The sequence below is a fragment of the Mobula birostris genome, chromosome 32 (assembly GCF_030028105.1).
Source record: "Mobula birostris isolate sMobBir1 chromosome 32, sMobBir1.hap1, whole genome shotgun sequence".
Taxonomy (NCBI): domain Eukaryota; kingdom Metazoa; phylum Chordata; class Chondrichthyes; order Myliobatiformes; family Myliobatidae; genus Mobula; species Mobula birostris.
Window position 1 is genome coordinate 30,068,936 of NC_092401.1, and position 20,070 is coordinate 30,089,005.

Here is a 20,070-nt window from a genome sequence, read left to right on the forward strand (position 1 = left end):
TGACAATGGGCAGTTGAGGGCTCTCTCTGAGGCAACTACCAGAGTTACAACGTTGCTACTCTCCCAGAGCTATGCCCGTGTCGCTGGAGAAGGAGCATGGATAGCAGCCATGTTGGTTATCTGACTCCTTTCTTGTTCCGTGGCAATACCTAATGTTTAATTGGTAAATCTACAATCTTGGTAGGAAATGTGCTCTTAGGGTGAAATTCAAAATGTTTGCATATTCTTGAATTGAAAATTAAAAGTAAACTGCTGGGGACACTCACTCAGGAAAATCACACAGGTCTGAGATTATATCAGAATGTGTGCTGTAGAGAGAGAAACAGCAACAGTCTTCCCCCCCCCCACACACACACGCTCACACACACACTCACACGCTCACACACTCTCACACTCACACTCACTCACACACACTCACTCACACACATACACGCTCACACACACACACACTCACACACACACACTCACTCACACACTCACACGCTCACACTCACTCTCACACACACACTCACTCACACACATACACACTCACACACACACACACACTCACTCACACACATACACACTCACACACACACGCTCACATTCACACACACAATCACACACACACACTCAGACACACACACTCACACTCTCTCACACACACTCACACACTCACACTCACACACACACAGACACACACACTCACACACTCACACACACACACACGCACTCACACACACACACTCACACTAACACACACTCACACACACACTCACACACACACACACACTCACACATACACAGACAGACACACACATTCTCACACTCACACACATGTATACTCACACACACACACACACGCTCACATTCACACACACAATCACACGCGCACACAGACACACACACTCACACTCTCTCACACACACACTCACACTCACACTCACACACACACACAGACACACACACTCATACTCACACACACACAGACTCACACACACGCACTCACACACACACTCACACTCACACACACACTCACACACACTCACGCACTCACACACACACTCACTCACACACACATACACACACATTCACACACACATGTACTCACACACACACACTCACACACACACTCACACTCACACATACACAGACACACACTCACAGTCACACACACACAGACACACACATTCTCACACTCACACAGACACACACACATGTATACTCACACACACACACATTCACTCACACACAGACACTCACACACACACACACACACACACACAATCACACGCACACACACACACTCACACACCACTCACACACACAGACACACACACACACACTCACACACCCACACACACTCAAACACACACACTCACACACACACACAGACACACACACACACACTCACACACACAGACACGCACACACACTCACACGCACACACACACACACACACACAGGCACACTCGCACGCACAGGCAGACTCACACACACAGACACACTCACTCACACACACACAGACACACACTCACAATCACACACACACAGGCACACTCGCACACACAGGCAGACTCACACACACAGACACACTCACTCACACACACACAGACACACACTCACAATCACACACACACAGACACACACATTCTCACACTCACACAGACACACACACATGTATACTCACACACACACACTCACACACACACACATTCACTCACACACAGACACTCACACACACACACACACGCAATCACACGCACACACACACACACACACTCACACACCACTCACACACACAGACACACACACACTCACACACACACACACTCACACACCCACACACACTCAAACACACACACACAGACACACACACACACACTCACACTCACACACACAGACACGCACACACACTCACACGCACAGACACACACACACACAGGCACACTCGCACGCACAGGCACACTCACACACACAGACACACTCACTCACGCACAGACACTCACTCACACACACTCACACTCTCACACACACACAGACAAACACACTCACACACACACACACTCACACACACAGACACACACACTCACATACACAGGCATACTCACACACACAGACACTTTCACACACACACACACAGACACTCACAAACATATCGACACTCACTCACATACAGACACACAGACACACACAGACCCACACACACACAGACACACACACACACACACATGCACACAGACACAGACACACTCACACACACAGACACACACACTCATACACTCACACACACACACACTCACACACACACTGTTTGAGGTCAGAGACTGTGTCAGATCATGTGCTGCGGACAAATACATACAGAGTGTTTCAGGTCAGAGCCTGTCAGAATTTGTGCTGTGGAGAGAGACATGGCAATAGTGTTTCATAAGACCATAAGATACAGGAGAAGAATTAAGCTATTCTCCCATCAAATCTGCTCCACCTTTCCACCATGGCTGATCGCAGAGCCCACTCAACCCCATACACCTGGCTTCTCGCCATATCCTTTGACGCCCTGACTGATCGACTTCTGCCTTCAATATACCCATGGACTTGGTCTCCACTGCAGACTGTGGCAGAGCATTCCACACATTCATTACTCCCTGGGTAAAAGAGCTTCCTCCTTACTTCTGATCTAAAAGGTTCCATCTCAATTTTGCAGCTGTGCCCTCTAGTTCTGGATACCCCCACCATAGGAAACATCCTTTCCATATCCAGCCTATCTAGTTCTTTCAACATTCGATAGGTTTCAATGAGATCACCCCACATTCTTCTAAATTCCAGTGAGTACAGGCCCAAAGCTTCATATGTTAACCCCTTCATCTCCGGAATCATCCTCGTGAACGTCCTCTGGACTCTCTCCAATGACAACACATCATTTCTGAGCTATGGGGCCCAAAGCTGTTGGCCTGACAAGTGTCATATAAAGCCTCAACATTATCAACCTGCTTTTATATTCTATTCCCCCTGAAATAAATGCCAACATTGCATTTGTCTTCTTTACCACAGACTCAACCTTCTAGGAGTCTTGCACGAGGACTCCTAAGTCCTGTTGCATCTCGGATGTTTGAACCCCTTCCCCATTTAGATAATCGTCCACATTTTTCTTTTTGCCAAAATGCATTACCATACATTTCCCAACACTATAATCCATCTGCCACTTTTTTTTTACCCATTCTTCCAATTTGTCTAAGTCCTGCTGCAATCACATTGTTTCCTCATCACTACCTACCCCTTTACCTATCTTTGCATCACCTGCAAGCTTTTCCAAAAGCTATCAATTCCATTAGCTAAATCATTGTCAAACAATGTGCAAAGGTAGCAGTCCCAACACTGACTACTATTCTCTGGCAGCCAACCAGAAAAGGCCCCTTTTATTCCTGTTTACGGCCTCCTGCCTGTCAGCCATTCCTCTATCAATGCCAGTATTTTTCCTTTAATACCATAGGATTTTATCTTCTTAAGCAGCCTCATGTGTGGCACTTTATCAAATGCTCTAGCAGATTCGTCAGGCAAGATTTCCCTTTATAGAAACTATGCTGACGTTGACTTATCTTACAACTGGTCTCCAAGTACCCTGAAACCTCATCTTAATAATAGACTCCAACATTTTCCTAACCATTGAAGTTAGGCCAACTGCCCTATAACTTCCTTTCTTTTGCCTTCCTCCCTTCTTAATGAGTGGAGTGACATTTGCAATCTTCCAGTCCTCCAGGACCTTGCCAGAATCAAGTGATTCTTGAAAGATCATGACCAGTGTATCTCTTCAGCAACCTCTCCCAGGACTCCGGGATGTAATCCATCTGTCCCAGCTGACTTATCCACCTTAAGATCTTTCAGTTTGCCGAACACATTTTCCTTTGTAGTAGCAATGGTACTCACTCACGAACCTCTGGCACACTGCTAGTATCTTCCACAGTGAAGACAGATGCAAAGTACTCAGTGAGTTCATCTGCCATTTCTACGTCCCCCATTATATATACATCCACAATATGTAGATAAGCCTACAAGAGGAGAGGCTGTACTTGATCTGGTATTGGGAAATGAACCCGGTCAGGTAGAAACACGGAAACATAGAAAACCACAATACAAAGCTGTGCCGAACATGTCCTTACCTTAGAAATTACTCGGCTTACCCATAGCCCTCTATTTTTCTAAGCTCCATGTACCTATCCAGGAGTCTCTTAAAAGACCCTATCATATCCGCCTCCACCACCGTTGCCGGCAGCCCATTCCACGCACTCACCACCCTCTGCATAAAAAATTACCCCTGACATCTCATCTGTACCTACTTCCAAGCACCTTAAAACTATACCCTCTCATGCTAGCAATTTCAGCCCTAGGAAAAAGCCTCTGACTATTCACAAGATCAATGCCTCTCATTATCTTGTACACCTCTATAAGGTCACCTCTCATCCTCGGTTGCTCCAAGGAGAAAAGGCCGAGTTCACTCTACCTATTCTCATAAGGCATGCTCCCCAATCCAGGCAACATCCTTGTAAGTCATCTTTGCACCCTTTCTATGGTTTCCACATCCTTCCTGTAGTGAGGTGACAGAATTGAGCACAGTACTGCAAGTGGGGTCTGACCAGGGTCCTATATAGATGCAACATTACCTCTCGGCTCTTAAACTCAATCCCACGATTGATGAAGGCCAAGACTCTGTATGCCTTCTTAACCACAGAGTCAACCTGCGTAGCAGCTTTGAGTGTCCTATGGACTCGGACCCCAAGATCCCTCTGATCCTCCGCACTGCCAAGAGTCTTACCATTAATACTATATTCTGCCATCACATTTAACCTACCAAAATGAACCACCTCACACTTATCTGGATTGAACTCCATTTACCACTTCTCAGCCAGTTTTGTATCCTATCAATGTCCTGCTGTAACCTCTGACAGCCCTCTACACTATCCACAACACCCTCAACCTTTGTGTCATCAGCAAATTTACTAACCCATCCCTCCACTTCCTTATCCAGGTCAATTATAAAAATCATGAAGAGTAGGGGTTCCAGAACAGATCCCTGAGGCACACCACTGGTCACCAACCTCCATGCAGAATATGACCCATCTACAACCACTCTTTGCCTTCTGTGGGCAAGCCAGTTCTGGGTCCACAAAGCAATGTCCCCTTGGATCCCATGCCTCCTTACTTACTCAATAAGCCTTGCATGGGGTACCTTGTTAAATGCCTTGCTGAAATCCATATACATTACATCTACTGCTGTATCTTTATCAATGTGCTTAGTCACATCCTCAAAAAATTCAATCAGGCTTGTAAGGCACAATCTGCCTTTGACAAAGCCATGCTGACTATTCCTAATCATATTATGCCTCTCCAAATGTTCATAAATCCTGCCTCTCAGAATCTTCTCCATCAATTTACCAACCACTGAATTAAGACTCACTGGTGTATAATTTCCTGGGCTATCTCTACTCCCTTTCTTGAATAAGGGAATAACACCCGAAACCCTCCAATCCTCCGGAACCTCTCCCGTCCTCACTGATGATGCAAATGTAAGGGGGTTTCGTCTTTTATGTTGCTGCGTAGGCTAATTAGAATGGCTTCTTTGTTATGTTATACTTGGGAATGCTTCTTTTGTTATGTTAAACGCTGAGAAAGTTTTTGCGTTAACAGCTTGTTTTGGTTTAGAGTGTGATAAGAATATGTTACGAACCAATTGGGATAGTTGTTATGTTTTTGGTGTATTTGAAGATACTGTATGCGCGGGGTTTTGGGGCAGAAGGCGGGAGAGAGAGACAGAGGATGGACCAGGTGCTGTGATGTCCGCTAACGGGGTCGGACCCCGAGGAGGGCTTTCGGCAAGGAGACGGAGATGGACTCGTGTGGAGCATCTAGTCAACCACCATTGTTGGTCCCAGGCGGCCGGTCGAGGTGGTCCAAGAAGGGTGAAGAAGAAGGGTCCTGAGCTCCAACTGTTTTGTGCACGAAGAGATTGAACTTTGATGAGAGTAGCACCTTTTATTTTCCTTTTATATTTTATTCTCTCTTAATTAAATAGTTCCATTAATATCTATAAACTGTAAATCATTTAATTGTATCTGGTGTATTGTCTGTTATTTGGGCGGGGTGGGGTACATCACACAGCATCCACACAAACTAATTACCCAGTTTGGCGGGGCCGAGGGCTGTTTCCTTAGATGACAGCGAGCCGAGCGACCCTGAGGTTGGCCGGGGGGGCTACACAAAGATCATCGCCAGAGGCTCAGCAATCTCCTCCCTGGCTTCCCACAATAGCCTGGGGTACATCCCATCTGGTCCCGGCGACTTATCCAACTTGATGCTTTCCAAAAGCTCCAGTGCATCCTCTTTCTTAACGTCTATATGCTCAAGCTTTTCAGTCCACTGCAAGTCATCCCTACAATTGCCAAGATCCTTTTCCGTAGTGAATACCGAAGCAAAGTACTCATTCAGTACCTCTATCTCCTCCAGTTCCATACACACTTTTCCACTGTCACACTTGATTGGTCTTATTCTCTCATGTCTTATCTCTTGCTCTTCACATACTTGTAGAAATATCTGCCAAGGGCTTCTCATGGCCCCTTCTGGCTCTCCTAATTTCTTTCTTAAGCTCCTTCCTGCTAGCCTTATAATCTTCCAGATCTCTATCATTTCCTAGATTTTTGAACCTTTTGTAAGCTCTTCTTTCCTTCTTGACTTGATTTACAACAGCGTTTGTACACCATGTTTCCTGTACCATACCATCCTTTCCCTGTCTCATTGGAACGTACCTACGCAGAACTCCATGCAAGTATCCCCAGAACATTTGCCGCATTCTTCCATACATTTCCCTGAGAACATCTGTTCCCAAGTTATGCTTCCAAGTTCCTGCCTTATATTTTACCTTACTTTAATTAAACACTTTCCTAACTTGTCTGTTCCTATCCCTCTCCAATGCTATGTGTAAGGGGTTTCTTCTTTTATGTTATTGCTAAGGCTAATAAAATGGCTTCCTTATTATGTTAAAAATAAAATGGCTTCTCTGTGATGTTAACTGCTGAGACAGTGGTTCTCTCTCTAGCAGCTTTTTTGGGTTATAATTACTGATAACGAGAATTGTATTCATTTGCTAACCAATTGGGATAGATGTTATTTTTTCTTGTGTGTCTGTGAGCTATTGTTTTCACGGGCTTTGGGCAGAAGGCGTGATGGGGATAGAGAGAGGAGACGCGATGCTGTAAGCTGGGCGATGGAACAGACCCCGAGCGGGAGTCCAAGGCCCAGGGTTTTTCGGGACGAGAACCGAAGAGGAAGGACATGCTGGTCACGCTTTGGTCGACCACCGTGGTTGGTCTCAGGCGGCAGGTCGAGGAGGGCAGAAGAGATCAAATGTGGGAAAGAAGACTCTGTTACTTGAGCTCCAACGGTTGTGCACAAAGTGGTTGAACTTTGATAAGTTTGGCACCTTTTGCTTTCCTTTTATATTGTATCTCTATTAATTATATAGTTCCTGTAAGATCTATGAAGTGTAAACTGCAAATCATACAGTGTGTGCTGTCTGTTATTTGGTGGGGTGGGGTACATCACACGGCACCCACACAATCTTGATTACCCAGTTTGGCGAGGCCAAAGGCTGCTCCCCCTAGATGAAAGTGAGCTGAGCGAGCCTGAGGCTTACAGGGGGCTACATATGGTAAAGGAGATAGAATTATGATTTCTGTCTCCAAGATGCTCTCCCACTGAGAGATCCGACATCTGACCCTGATGCGTTAGGGAACTAGAGATGCAGCGCGATGACCTTCGTCTGGTCAGGGAGAGTGAGGAGGTGATAGATAGGAGCTATAGGCAGGTAGTCACACTGGGGCCTCATGAGACAGATAAGTGAGTAGTAGTCAGGAGAGGGAAGGGCAAGAGGCAGATGCTGGAGAGTACCCCTGTGGCTGTCCCCCTTAACAGTAAGTACTCCTGTTTGAGTACTGTTGGGGGAGATGGCCTACCTGGGGGAAGCAACAGTGGCCGTGCCTCTGGCACAGAGTCTGGCCCTGTGGCTCAGAAGGGTAGGGAAAGGAAGAGGATGGCAACAGAAACAGGGGATTCTATAGTTAGGGGGTCTGACAGGTGATTCTGTGGACACAGGAAAGAAACACGGTTGGTAGTTTGCCTCCCAGGTGCCAGGCTCCAGGATGTTTCTGATCACATCCACAATATCTTGAAGTGGGAAGGAGAACAGCCAGAGGTCGTGGTACATATTGGTACCAACAATACAGGCAGGAAAAGGGAAGAGGTCCTGAAAGCAGACTACGGGAGTTAGGAAGTAAATTGAGAAGCAAGACCTCAAAGGTAGTAATCTCGAGATTACTGCCTGTGCCATGTGACAGTGAATATAGGAATAGAGTGAGGTGGAGGATAAATGTGTGGCTGAGGGATTGAGCAGGGGCAGGGATTCAGATTTCTGGATCATTAGGACCTCTTTTGGGGCAGGAGTTTCCTGTACAAAAAGGACAGTTGCACTTGAATCCAAGGGGGACCGATATCTTGGTAGGGAGGTTTGCTAAGGCTATTGGGGAGAGTTTAAACTAAAATTGCTGGGGGTTGGGAACTGAACTGAAGTGAAGAAGGAAAAGGAGGTTAGCTCACAAATAGAGGAAGCTTGGAGACAGTGCGAAAGGGAGGATAGGCAGGTGATAGAGAAGGGACATACTCAGACTGATGGTTTGAGGCATCTATTTTAATGTGAGGAGTATTATGAACAAGCTTAGAGCGCGGATCAGTACTTGGAGCTATGATGTTGTGGCCATTGCAGAGACTTGGATGGTGCGGGGGCAAGAATGGTTACTTCAGATGCCAGGCTTTAGATGTTTCAGAAAGGACAGAGAGGGAGGCAAAAAGGTGGGGGAATGGCACAGTCGATCAGGGATAATGTCATGGCTGCAGAAAAGGAGGAAGTCATGGGTTGTCTACGGAGTCTCTGTGGGTGGAAGTTAGTAATAGGACGGGGTCAATAACTCTACTGGGTTTTTTTATAGACCACCTAATAGTAACAGGGTCATCAAGGAGCAGATAGGGAGACAGACAATAGACAATAGGTGCAGGAGTAGGCCATTCAGCCCTTCAAGCCAGCACCACCATTCACTGTGATCATGGCTGATCATCCATAATCAGTACCCTTTTCCTGCCTTCTCCCCATATCCCTTCACTCCGCTATCTTTAAGAGCTCTATCTAACAGATTCTGCAAAGGTGTAATAATTACAGGGTTGTTGTGGTGGGAGATTTTAATTTCCCAAATATTGATTGGCATCTCCCTGGAGTGAGGGATTTTGATGGAGTGGAGTTTGTTGGTGTGTTCAGGAAGGTTTCTTGACACAATATGTAGATAAGCCTACAAGAGGAGAGGCTGTATTTGATCTGGTATTGGGAAATGAACTAGTGTCAGGTCTCTCAGTGGGAGAGCATTTTGGAGATATTGATCACATTTCTATCTTCTTTACCATAGGATTGGAGAGGGATAGGAAACAAGTTAGGGAAACGTTTAATTGGAGTAAGGGGAAATATGAGGTTAGCAGGTAGAAACTTGGAAGCATAAATCGGAAACAGATGTTCTCAAAGAAACATATGGAAGAAATGTGACAAACATTCAAGGGATATTTGCTCGGGGTTCTGCATAGGTACATTCCATAGAAACATAGAACACCTACAGCACAATACAGGCCCTTCAGCCCACAAAGTTGTGCCAAAAATGTCTCTACCTCAGAAATTACCAGGCTTACCTATAGCCCTCTATTTTTCTAAGCTCCATGTACCTATCCAAAAGTCTCTTAAAAGACCCTATCATATCCACCTCCACCACCATTGCCGGCAGCCCATTCCGCGCACTCACTACTCTGAGTAAAAAACTTACACCTGATATCTCCTCTGTACCTACTCCCCAGCACCTTAAACTTGTGTGTTCTTGTGGCAACCATTTCAGCCCTGGGAAAAAGCCTCTGACTATCCACACGATCAATGCCTCTCATCATCTTATACACCTATATCAGGTCACCTCTCATCCTCCGTTGCTCCAGGGAGAAAAGGCCAAGTTCACTCAACCTATTCTCATAAGGCATGCTCCCCAATCCAGGCAACATCCTTGTAAATCTCCTCCGGATTCTTTTTATGGCTTCCACATCCTTCCTGTAGTGAGGTGATCAGAACTGAGCACAGTACTCCAAGTGGGGTTTGACCAGGGTCCTATATATCTGCAACATTACCTCTCGGCTCCTAAATTCAATTCCACAATTAACGAAGGCCAACACATCGTATGCCTTCTTAACCACAGAGTCAACCTACTCAGCAATCTCCTCCCTTGCCTCCCACAGTAGCCTGGGGTACATCTCATCCAGTCCCAGTGACTTATCCAACTTGATGCTTTCCAAAGCTCCAGCACATCCTCGTTCTTAATATCTACATGCTCAAGCTTTTCAGTCTGCTGCACATCATCACTACAATCACCAAGACCCTTTTCCACAGTGAATACTGAAGTAAAGTATTCATTAAGTACTTCTGCTATTTCCTCTGGTTCCATACACACTTTCCCACTGTCACACTTGATAGGTCCTATTCTTTCACGTCGTATCCTCTTGTTCTTCACATACTTGTAGAATGCCTTGGGGTTTTCTTTAATCCTGCTCGCCAAGGCCTTCTCATGGCCCCTTCTGGCTCTCCTAATTTCCTTCTTAAGCTCCTTCCTATTAGACTTAATCTTCTAGATTTCTAACATTACCTAGCTCTCTGAACCTATTGTAAGCTTTTCTTTTCTTCTTGACTAGATTTATTACAGCCTTTGTAATAAATTTATTACAGCTCAGAAACGTAGAAACATAGAAAACATACAGCACAATACAGGCCTTTTGGCCCACAGCTGTGCTGAACATGTCTTTACTTCAGAACAACCTGTTGCAAGGACGTGGCGGTGGTATGAACCCAAGTGCTGAACACAGGCACAGAGGCCGAGTTGAGAAGCATTATGGTCGTAGGGAGTGTGGAACTGGTGTCCGGAGAGAGTGTTTAGCCAAAGTCTTGATTTTAGTAGAGAATTCAGGAACGATGCTAGAATTAGAACTGATAGTCCTAAGAACCATGGAACAAGGCTACTCATACAAGAGTCAACCAACAAATTGGCAGCTCCTTGTTGTAGTCACAGGGTCTTTATCCTGCAGGTTCTGATGGGAAGCAGGTGTGTGTAGTTAGTGGAACCTGGGAATGATTGGAATTTAAATGAGGTGATTGAGGCCCAATTCCTGAGGTAAATGGCATGGTGGGGGATTGCCAGAAGGGACCATGACACTACCTAGGCTTACCTATAGTCCTCTATTTTTCTGAGCTCCCTGTATCCATCCAGGAGTCTCTTAAAAGACCCTATTATTTCCGCCTCCACCACCGCCGCCGGCAGCCCATTCCACGCACTCACCACTCTCTGCGTAAAAAACTTACCCTGACATCTCCTCTGTACCTACTTCCAAGGACCTTAAAACTATGACCTCTCGTGCTAGCCATTTCAGCCCTGGGAAAAAGCCTCTGACTATCCACATGATCAATGCCTCTCATTATCTTGTATATGTCTATCAGGTCACCTCTCATACTCCGTCACTCCAAGGAGAAAAGGCTGAGTTCACTCAACCTATTATCATAAGGCATGCTCCCCAATCCAGGCAATATCCTTGTAAATCTCCTCTGCACTCTTTCTATGGTTTCCACGTCCTTCCTGTAGTGAGGTGACCAGAATTGAGCACAGTACTCCAAGGGGTTCTGACCAGGGTCCTACAACATTACTTCTCGGCTCCTAAACTCAATCCCACAATTGATGAAGGCCAAGGCTCTGTATGCCTTCTTAACCACAGAGTCAACCTGCGTAGCGGCTTTGAGTGTCCTATGCACTCGGACCGCAAGATCCCTCTGATCGTCCACACTCCCAGGAGTCATACCATTAATGCTATATTCTGCCATCATATTTGACCTACCAAAATGAACTACCTCACACTTATCTGGTGGAACTCCATCTGCCACTTCTCAGCCCAGTTTTGCATTCTATCGATGTCCCATTGTAACCTCTGACAGCCCTTCACACTATCCACAACACCCCCACCCTTTGTGTCATCAGCAAATTTCCTAACCCATCCCTGCACTTCCTGATCCAGGTCATTTATAAAAATCACAAATCTTTTCATACTCACACTTTCTGCAAGACCTTCAAGTTAGACATTTCTTACAAAAATATTTAAGTAATTTTCCTTGCATATTGGAGGCTGACCTGTTAGATACTATTATGAGTATGAATCCTTTGATTAAGCATTCTATTGGAAGAATTTATAATTTATTATTACAATGGGATAAGCGTCCTTGATCGAAGATTAAACAGGATTGGGAAAAGGAACTTAATTTGACTTTTATGATGGAGGATTGGATGCGGATTTTGAAGTTGGTTAACTCTTCTTCAATTTGTGCTAGCCATTCATTGATTCAATTTAAAATTGTACATCGTTATCATTTGCCGAAGGAGAGACTTTCTAAAATCTCTTCTAATGTTGATAGTCATTGTGATAGATGTAAAACTGAGATAGCTACACTGACACATATGTTTTGGTCTTGTTCTATATTGGAACAGTTCTGGAAGTCGTTTTTTTCAACAATTTCTAAAGCACTTAAAATTATTTATCTACAACCTAATAAATTAACTGTGCTTTTTGGAATAATTCCTCAAAATATTCATGGTATTTCTGTGTCTGACCAACATGTTATTGGATTTGTTACATTGATAGCTAGGAGGGCCATTTTGTTGAAGTGGAAGGATACATCAACTCCCACTTTGTCACATTGGTTCTCTCAAGTGATGCTATGTCTTGGTTTGGAGAAAATTAGAAGTCGAACCTTTGAACCTTTATTTGATTTTGAGAAAAGATGGGGCTCATTTGCTCGTTATTATCATTTGAGCTAATTGATATAATTTTTCCATGATGTAATTGTAAATTTTTTAGTATATTTTCTTTTGTTGCTGGCAGCTTGATGATTGTTTTTTAGAAGCTTTTTGTATGACGCATGGCTCTGGGGTTGTACACCTAACGGGTTCTTTTTTTTTCTCACTTTTCTGCTTAGTAGGTTTTTATTGTTATCACAAAATTTTTTTTCAACCTTTAAGATAATGTCTTTTTTGAGACATTATGTGTTGTTACTTTAATGTACTCATGTTATTTTTTCTGTATAATCTAACAATAAAAAGATTTGAAAAGAAAAATCACAAATCTATGTTTCTGTTTCTTCCTCACCAGTATAATTTTCCAGTGGTCCAATATCAAGTCTCACCCCCCTTTCACTCTTTATATAACTGAAAATCTTTTGGTATCATTTTGGTGTGATTGGCAACTAAATATTCCTGGATTTCATTGCTTCAGGTGTGATAGAATCAGAGGGGCAAGAAGGGGAGGTGTTGCATTGCTTGTCAGAGAAAATATAACAGCGGTGCTCCGGCAGGATAGATTAGTGGACTTGTCTAGGGAGGCTATTTGGGTGGAATTAAGGAATAGGAAAGGTGTCGTGTCGCTTATAGGGGTGTATTATAGACCACGTAATGGGGACCGAGAACTGGAGGAGCAAATTTGTAAGGAGATAGCAGATATTTGTAGTAAGCACAAGGTTGTGATTGTGGGAGATTTTAATTTTCCACACATAGATTGAGAATCCCATTCTGTAAAAGGGCTGGTTGGTTTGGAGTTTGTCAAATGTGTGCAAGATAGTTTTTTGGAGCAATACATAGAGGTACCAACTAGAGAAGGGGTCGTGTTGGATCTCCTCTTAGGGAATGAGATAGGGCAGGTGACGGAGGTATGTGTTGGGGAGCACTTCGGGTCCAGTGATCACAATACCATTAGTTTCAGTGTAATTATGGAGAAGGATAGGACTGGACCTAGGATTGAGATTTTTGATTGGAGAAAGGCTAACTTTGAGGAGATGCGAAAGGATCTACAGTTATGTTAATAGCTAAAGGATAGTGAGGGATAAAATTGGTCCCTTAGAGAATCAGATTGGACGGCTATGTGCGGAGCCAAAAGAGATGGGGGGGACTTTGAATAATTTCTTTTCTTTGGTATTCACTAAGAAGAAGGATATTGAATTGTGTAAGGTAAGGGAAACAAGTCGGGTAGTTATGGAAAGTATGACGATTAAAGAAGAGGAAGTACCGGCGCTTTTAAGTGGATAAGTCTCCGGGTCCGGACAACATATTCCCTAGGACCTTGAGAGAAGTTAGTGTGGAAATAGTAGAGGCACTGACAGAAATATTTCAAATGTCATTAGAAACGGGGATGGTGCCGGAGGATTGGCCCATTGCTCATGTGGTTCCATTGTTTAAAAAGGGTTCTAAGAGCAAACCTAGCAATTATCGGCCTGTGAGTTTGACGTCAGTGGTGGGTAAATTGATGGAAAGTATTCTTAGAGATGGTATATATAATTATCTGGATAGACAGGGTCTGATTAGGAACAGTCAACATAGATTTGCGCATGGAAGGTCATGTTTGACAAATCTTATTGAATTTTTTGATGGGGTTACTAAGAAAGTTGACGCGGGTAAAGCAGTGGATGTTGTCTATATGGACTTCAGTAAGGCCTTTGACAAGGTTCCACATGGAAGGTTAGTTAGGAAGGTTCAATCGTTAGGCATTAATATCGAAGTAGTAAAATGGATTCAGTAGTGGCTAAATGGGAGATGCCAGAGAGTAGTGGTGGATAACTGTGTCTCAGATTGGAGGAGGGTGCGTAGCGGTGTGCCTCAGGGATCTGTACTGGGTCCAAAGTTGTTTATAATATACATTAATGATCTGGATGATGGGGTGGTAAATTGGATGAGTAAGTATGCAGATGATACTAAGATAAGCGGAGTTGTGGATAATGAAGCGGGTTTTCAAAGCCTGCAGAGAGATTTAGGCCAGTTAGAAGAGTGGGCTGAAAGATGGCAGATGGAGTTTAATGCTGAAAAATATGAGGTGCTACATTTTGGTAGGACTAATCAAAATAGGACATACATGGTAAATGGTAGGGCATTGAGGAATGCTGTAGAACAGAGGAATCTAGGAATAATGGTACATAGTTCCCTGAAGGTGGAATCTCATGTGGATATAGTGGTGAAGAAAGATTTTGGTATGCTGGCCTTTATAAATCAGAGCATTGAGTATAGGAGTTGGGATGTAATGTTGAAATTGTATAAGGCATTGGTGAGGCCAAATTTGGAGTATTGTGTACAGTTCTGGTCACCGAATTATAGGAAAGATGTCAATAAAATTGAGAGAGTACAGAGGAGGTTTACTAAAATGTTACCTGGGTTTCATCTCCTGAGTTACAGAGAAAGGTTGAACAAGTTATGTCTTTATTCTTTGGAGCGTAGAAGGTTGAGGGGGGACTTGATAGAGGTGTTTAAAATTATGAGGGGTATTGATAGAGTTGACGTGGTTAGGCTTTTTTCATTGAGAATGGGGGAGATTCAAACGAGAGGACGTGAGTTGAGAGTTAAAGGGCAAAAGTTTAGGGGTAAACTAGGGCCCATGGACAATTCTGATTTGATGGAGACAGACGTGAACATCTTGAGAAATTTCTGAAACGCCAGTTCACGGCTGTTGTTACTGCGCGGTCGGGAATCTTCCAGAGGGAAGGCCTCAAAATCCTTGGCTTTGCCTGCTGTTGGCGACCAAGATTGAGGTCGAATCATTCGGACAGAGATGGTGCTCAGTACTCAGTGTCGGAGAGCTGATTGGAGGCTCGAAGTTTTCGGATGACTCAGAGTCGGACTGTGGTCGGGCATGGCAGGGGGAGTTTTTCTTCCTTCTCTTGTCTGCGTGAGATGTGGGACATTTGAGAGACTTTGAACTTTTTACTGTGCTCATGGACTTCATCAAATTATGGTATTGTTGCACTGTTGTAACTATATGTTATAATTATGTGGTTTTGTTAGTTTTTTTTCAGTCTTGGTGTGTCCTGTGTTTTGTGATATCACACTGGAGGAATTATTGTATCATTTCTTAATGCATGCATTACTAAATGACAAAAAAAGAGGACTGCGTGTCTTCATAATTTAAAATGAGGGGGAACTTCTTTACTCAGAGAGTGGTAGCTGTGTGGAACGAGCTTCCAGTAGAAGTGGTTGAGGCAGGTTCGATGTTGTCGTTTAAGGTTAAACTGGATAGATATATGGACAGGAAAGGAATGGAGGGTTATGGGCTGAGTGCAGGTCAGTGGGACTAGGTGAGAGTAAGAGTTCGGCATGGACTAGAAGGGCCGAGATGGCCTGTTTCCGTGCTGTAATTGTTAAATGGTTATGTGTTATATCCTGCTTTATATTATTGGCTAGTTTGCCCTCATATTTCATCTTTTCCTTTCTTATTATATTTTTAGTTGCTTTTTGTTGGATTTGAAAAGCTTCCCACTCACTTTTGCTACCTTTTCTGCCCTTTCCTTGTCTAATGCAGTCCTTAAATTTCTTTGTCAGGCACAGTTGCCTCCCCCCACCATTTGAGAACTTCTTCCTCTGTGGGACATATCTATCCTGCAGCTTGTGAACTATTCTCAGGAACTTCACCCACCTCTGCTCTGACATCATCCTCGCCAGTATCCTCCTCCAATCCATCTGCACAAACTCCTCTCTCATGACTCTGTAATTCACTTTATTCCTTTGCAATACTAATACATCTGACTTATGCTTCTCCCTCTCCAATTGCAGTATGAATTCAATCATACTATGATCACTGCCTCCTAAGGGCTCCTTTACATTAAGCTCCCTAATAAGATCTGGATTATTACACAACACCCAATCTAAGATAGCCTTTCCCCGAATAGGCTCAACCACAAGCTGCTCTAAAAAGTCATCTTGTAGGCATTCAACAAATTCCCTCTCTTGTGATCCAATACCAACCTGATTTTCCCAATCCCCTTGTGTATTGAAGTTGCCCATTATAATTGTGTCATTACCTTTTTTACATGCCTTTTCCAGCTCCCTTTGCTATCTCAACCCCATACCTTGACTACTATTTGGAGGCCTATATATGATTTCCATAACTACCTTTGCAGTTTCTTAACTTCATTCACCAACATTCAACATTCCCCAACCCTAGGTCATCTCTTTCTAAAGATGTAATTCCATCTCTTACCAACAGAGCCACACCACCACCTAGGTCTTTCTGACTTTCCTTTCAATACAATATATCTCCTTTGATGCTAAGTTCCCAACTATGGCCATCTTTTAGCCATGATTCAGTGATGCCCACAATGTCATACAGGCCAATCTCTAATTGCACCATGAGTTCATCTACCGTATTCCAAATGCTACGTGCATTTAAACATAACACCTTCAGTCCTGAATTCTTCAACCTTTTGCATTTTGCCTCTGTGGTACAATTTAACTTTTTGCTCTGTCTGCATATGTATCCAATCATTGGCTTGTCCTTCCTTACCTTCATGTTACTTCCATCATCTATTTGTAAACCTGCTGGCTCATCCTCGGCTCTATCATCTCCATTCCCACCCCCCCTGCCATATTAGTTTAAACCACTCCCAACAGCTCCAGGATACCAGCCCACAAGAATATTGGTTCCCCTCGGATTCATGTGCAACCCATCCCTTTTGTACAGGTTCCACCTGTCCCAGAAGAGATCCCAATTATCCAGAAATCGGAATCCCTGCCTCCTGCTCCAATTCTTCAGCCACATATTTATCTGCCACGTCATTCTATTCCTATCCTCACTGTCACATGGCACAGGCAGCAATCCCAAGATTCCCACTTTTGAGGTCCTGCTTCTCAGCTTCCTTGCTAACTCCTTTTTTTTCAGGATCTCCTCCCTTTTTGTACCTATGTCATTGGTACCAATATGTACCATGACTTCTGGATGCTCACTCTCCCTTTTCAGGATATTTTGGGATGCATCCAGAAGCATCTCGGACCCTGGCACCTGGGAGGCAAACTACCATCCATGTTTCTTTTTCATGCCTGAGTCTGTGTCAGAATGTGTGCTGTGGAGAGAGAAACACCCATACTGTTTCAGAGACACAGGGACTGTGAGAATGTGTGCTGTGGAGAGAGAAACACCCATACTGTTTCAGAGACACAGGGACTGTGAGAATGTGTGCTGTGGAGAGACATTTGGAGACCTGGAGAAAGTGTTACAAGTTGGAGACTGTCAGAATGTGCCATGGAGTGAGATGCACAGATAGTCGAAGTCTGTGTCAGAATGTGTACTGTGGAGAGAGACACAGTGATAATGTTTTATGTCTGACACTGTGTCAGACTTTATGCTGTTGAGAGAGATACACAGATACTGTTTCAAAGACACTGAGGCTGTCCGAATGTGTGCTGTGGAGGGAGACACACCATACTGTTTCAGAGAGGCAGAGATTGTGTCAGAATGTGCTGTGGAGGGAGACACAGAAATATTGTCTCAGAGACACAGAATGTGAGAATGTGTGCTATGGAGGGAGACATGGAGGAAGTGTTTCAGGTTGGAGTATGTGTCAGAACGTGTTGTGGGGAGAGACACACAGGTACTGTGACAGAGACACAGAGACTGTCAGAATATGTCTGTGGAGAGAGACACACACAGATCGTGTTTCAGGTCCGAGACTGTGTCAGAATGTGTTTTGGGGAGAGACACACAGGTACTGTGACAGAGGCACTGAGACTGTGTCCGGATGTGTCTGTGGAGAGACATGGAGAAAGGGTTTCAGGTTGGAGACCACCTCAGAATGTGTTGATAGGAGAGAGACACAGAGTGTTTCAGAGAATCAGAGACTGTGTCAAAATGTGTACTGTGTAGAGAGACACACAAAGTGGTTCAGAGACGCAGACTGTATCAGAATGTGTGTTGACTGTTTCCAGTGGATGAGTGTATACTGAGTCTGCAAAAGGGTCGCCTTAACACAGGTACATTGTCCTTTTACTCTGCCTAAGTTTTCACTTGCTGTTTGTACCTCTCAATCCAAGAGTAATTGCAGATTGAATTTAAAGTATTACCTTCTCCTTGTCATTTGGACACCATGACATGTCAGCTTCCCGCACAGTCCAAAATGGTGGAACATAATGAGTGAAGCAGCAGTTACCGGTAAGGTAGCAGTTATCGATTTCAACTTACCGAGGAATGCCAAGTAACTCTTTCTCATCTCTGTTACTTCTTCTCCACCAGTAAGGCCAGTACTCAGTGCGTTAACAAGATGTGTGAAATCTGTGGCTTTTGAAAGAGTTACATCAGAATTTCGTAATGCTCTGTGATCGAGGTGGTGCCAAGTTGTGATGCCCATTGAGGTTGTAGCTAAATCTCTGTGTTTCTCAGGTTCGTTAGGATGGTCTTGGGGTCAGTGCATTGTTTTAGAGGTCCGTCTGGGATTTATGGATGGGGGTGAGGGGGAGTTAGAGTTCAGGGGCAGGAGTTCAGGATTCTCTGGGGTTCGGGTCAAGACTAGTGAGGACGAAGACTAGTGTACCCTGTGTCAAGGATCCTAGTTGATGGGCTCCAAGAACTAGGGCTGGTAACCCCTCCAGGCCTATGAGTCCTGGGGTTGGAGGTCCTCGTGAGTCCAGACCAATTCCCATGATTAATGAGTTCTGGTGTTGATACTGGAGATTGAGGGCTGAAGTTTGAAGCCCCTGGATCAGCATGTCTGGATGTTGGATGCCCAACATCCGTGTCTGCAAGTCTGCAAGGTCGACCAAGAGTTGGACTGTCTATGGGTGGAGGCCTGTGTGTGTGTGAGTGGGTGGGAGGGTGGGAAAGGGGTGTGTTCTGCTTCTTTTTTCTCTTGTTGGTGGTGTTGTCAATGTTACTTGTATTGATCTGCTGAACATGGTGCATGTTATATTGGTCCCATTTGTGGGCTGCCCCCAGCACCTTCTTGGGTTGTTTTGGTTGCTAATGCAAAGAATGCATTTCACTGTATGTTTCAATGTAAATGTGATAATAAATTGATCTGAAATCTTTAAACTAAAATATGAAATATGAATATCTTAAGTCTGGAATCTGGAATCTGAAACATGCTGTGGGACTGCGTTACCCCAAGGGCAAATCCACTTGTGCTCAAGA

At 44.2% G+C, this 20,070-nt stretch overlaps 1 protein-coding gene across 1 annotated transcript in view; it reads right to left on the reverse strand.

Annotated features, from left to right (window-relative positions):
* LOC140191088 (uncharacterized) overlaps positions 1-19,576 on the reverse strand; it is a 100,109-nt gene extending 80,533 nt beyond the window's left edge. Inside the window, exon 1 of the mRNA XM_072248163.1 lies at positions 19,126-19,576. Coding sequence (XP_072104264.1) covers positions 19,126-19,291 — 166 coding nt within the window. The 5' untranslated portion in view covers positions 19,292-19,576. The remainder of the gene's footprint in view (positions 1-19,125) is intronic.
* Between the last annotated feature and the right edge of the window lie 494 nt (positions 19,577-20,070).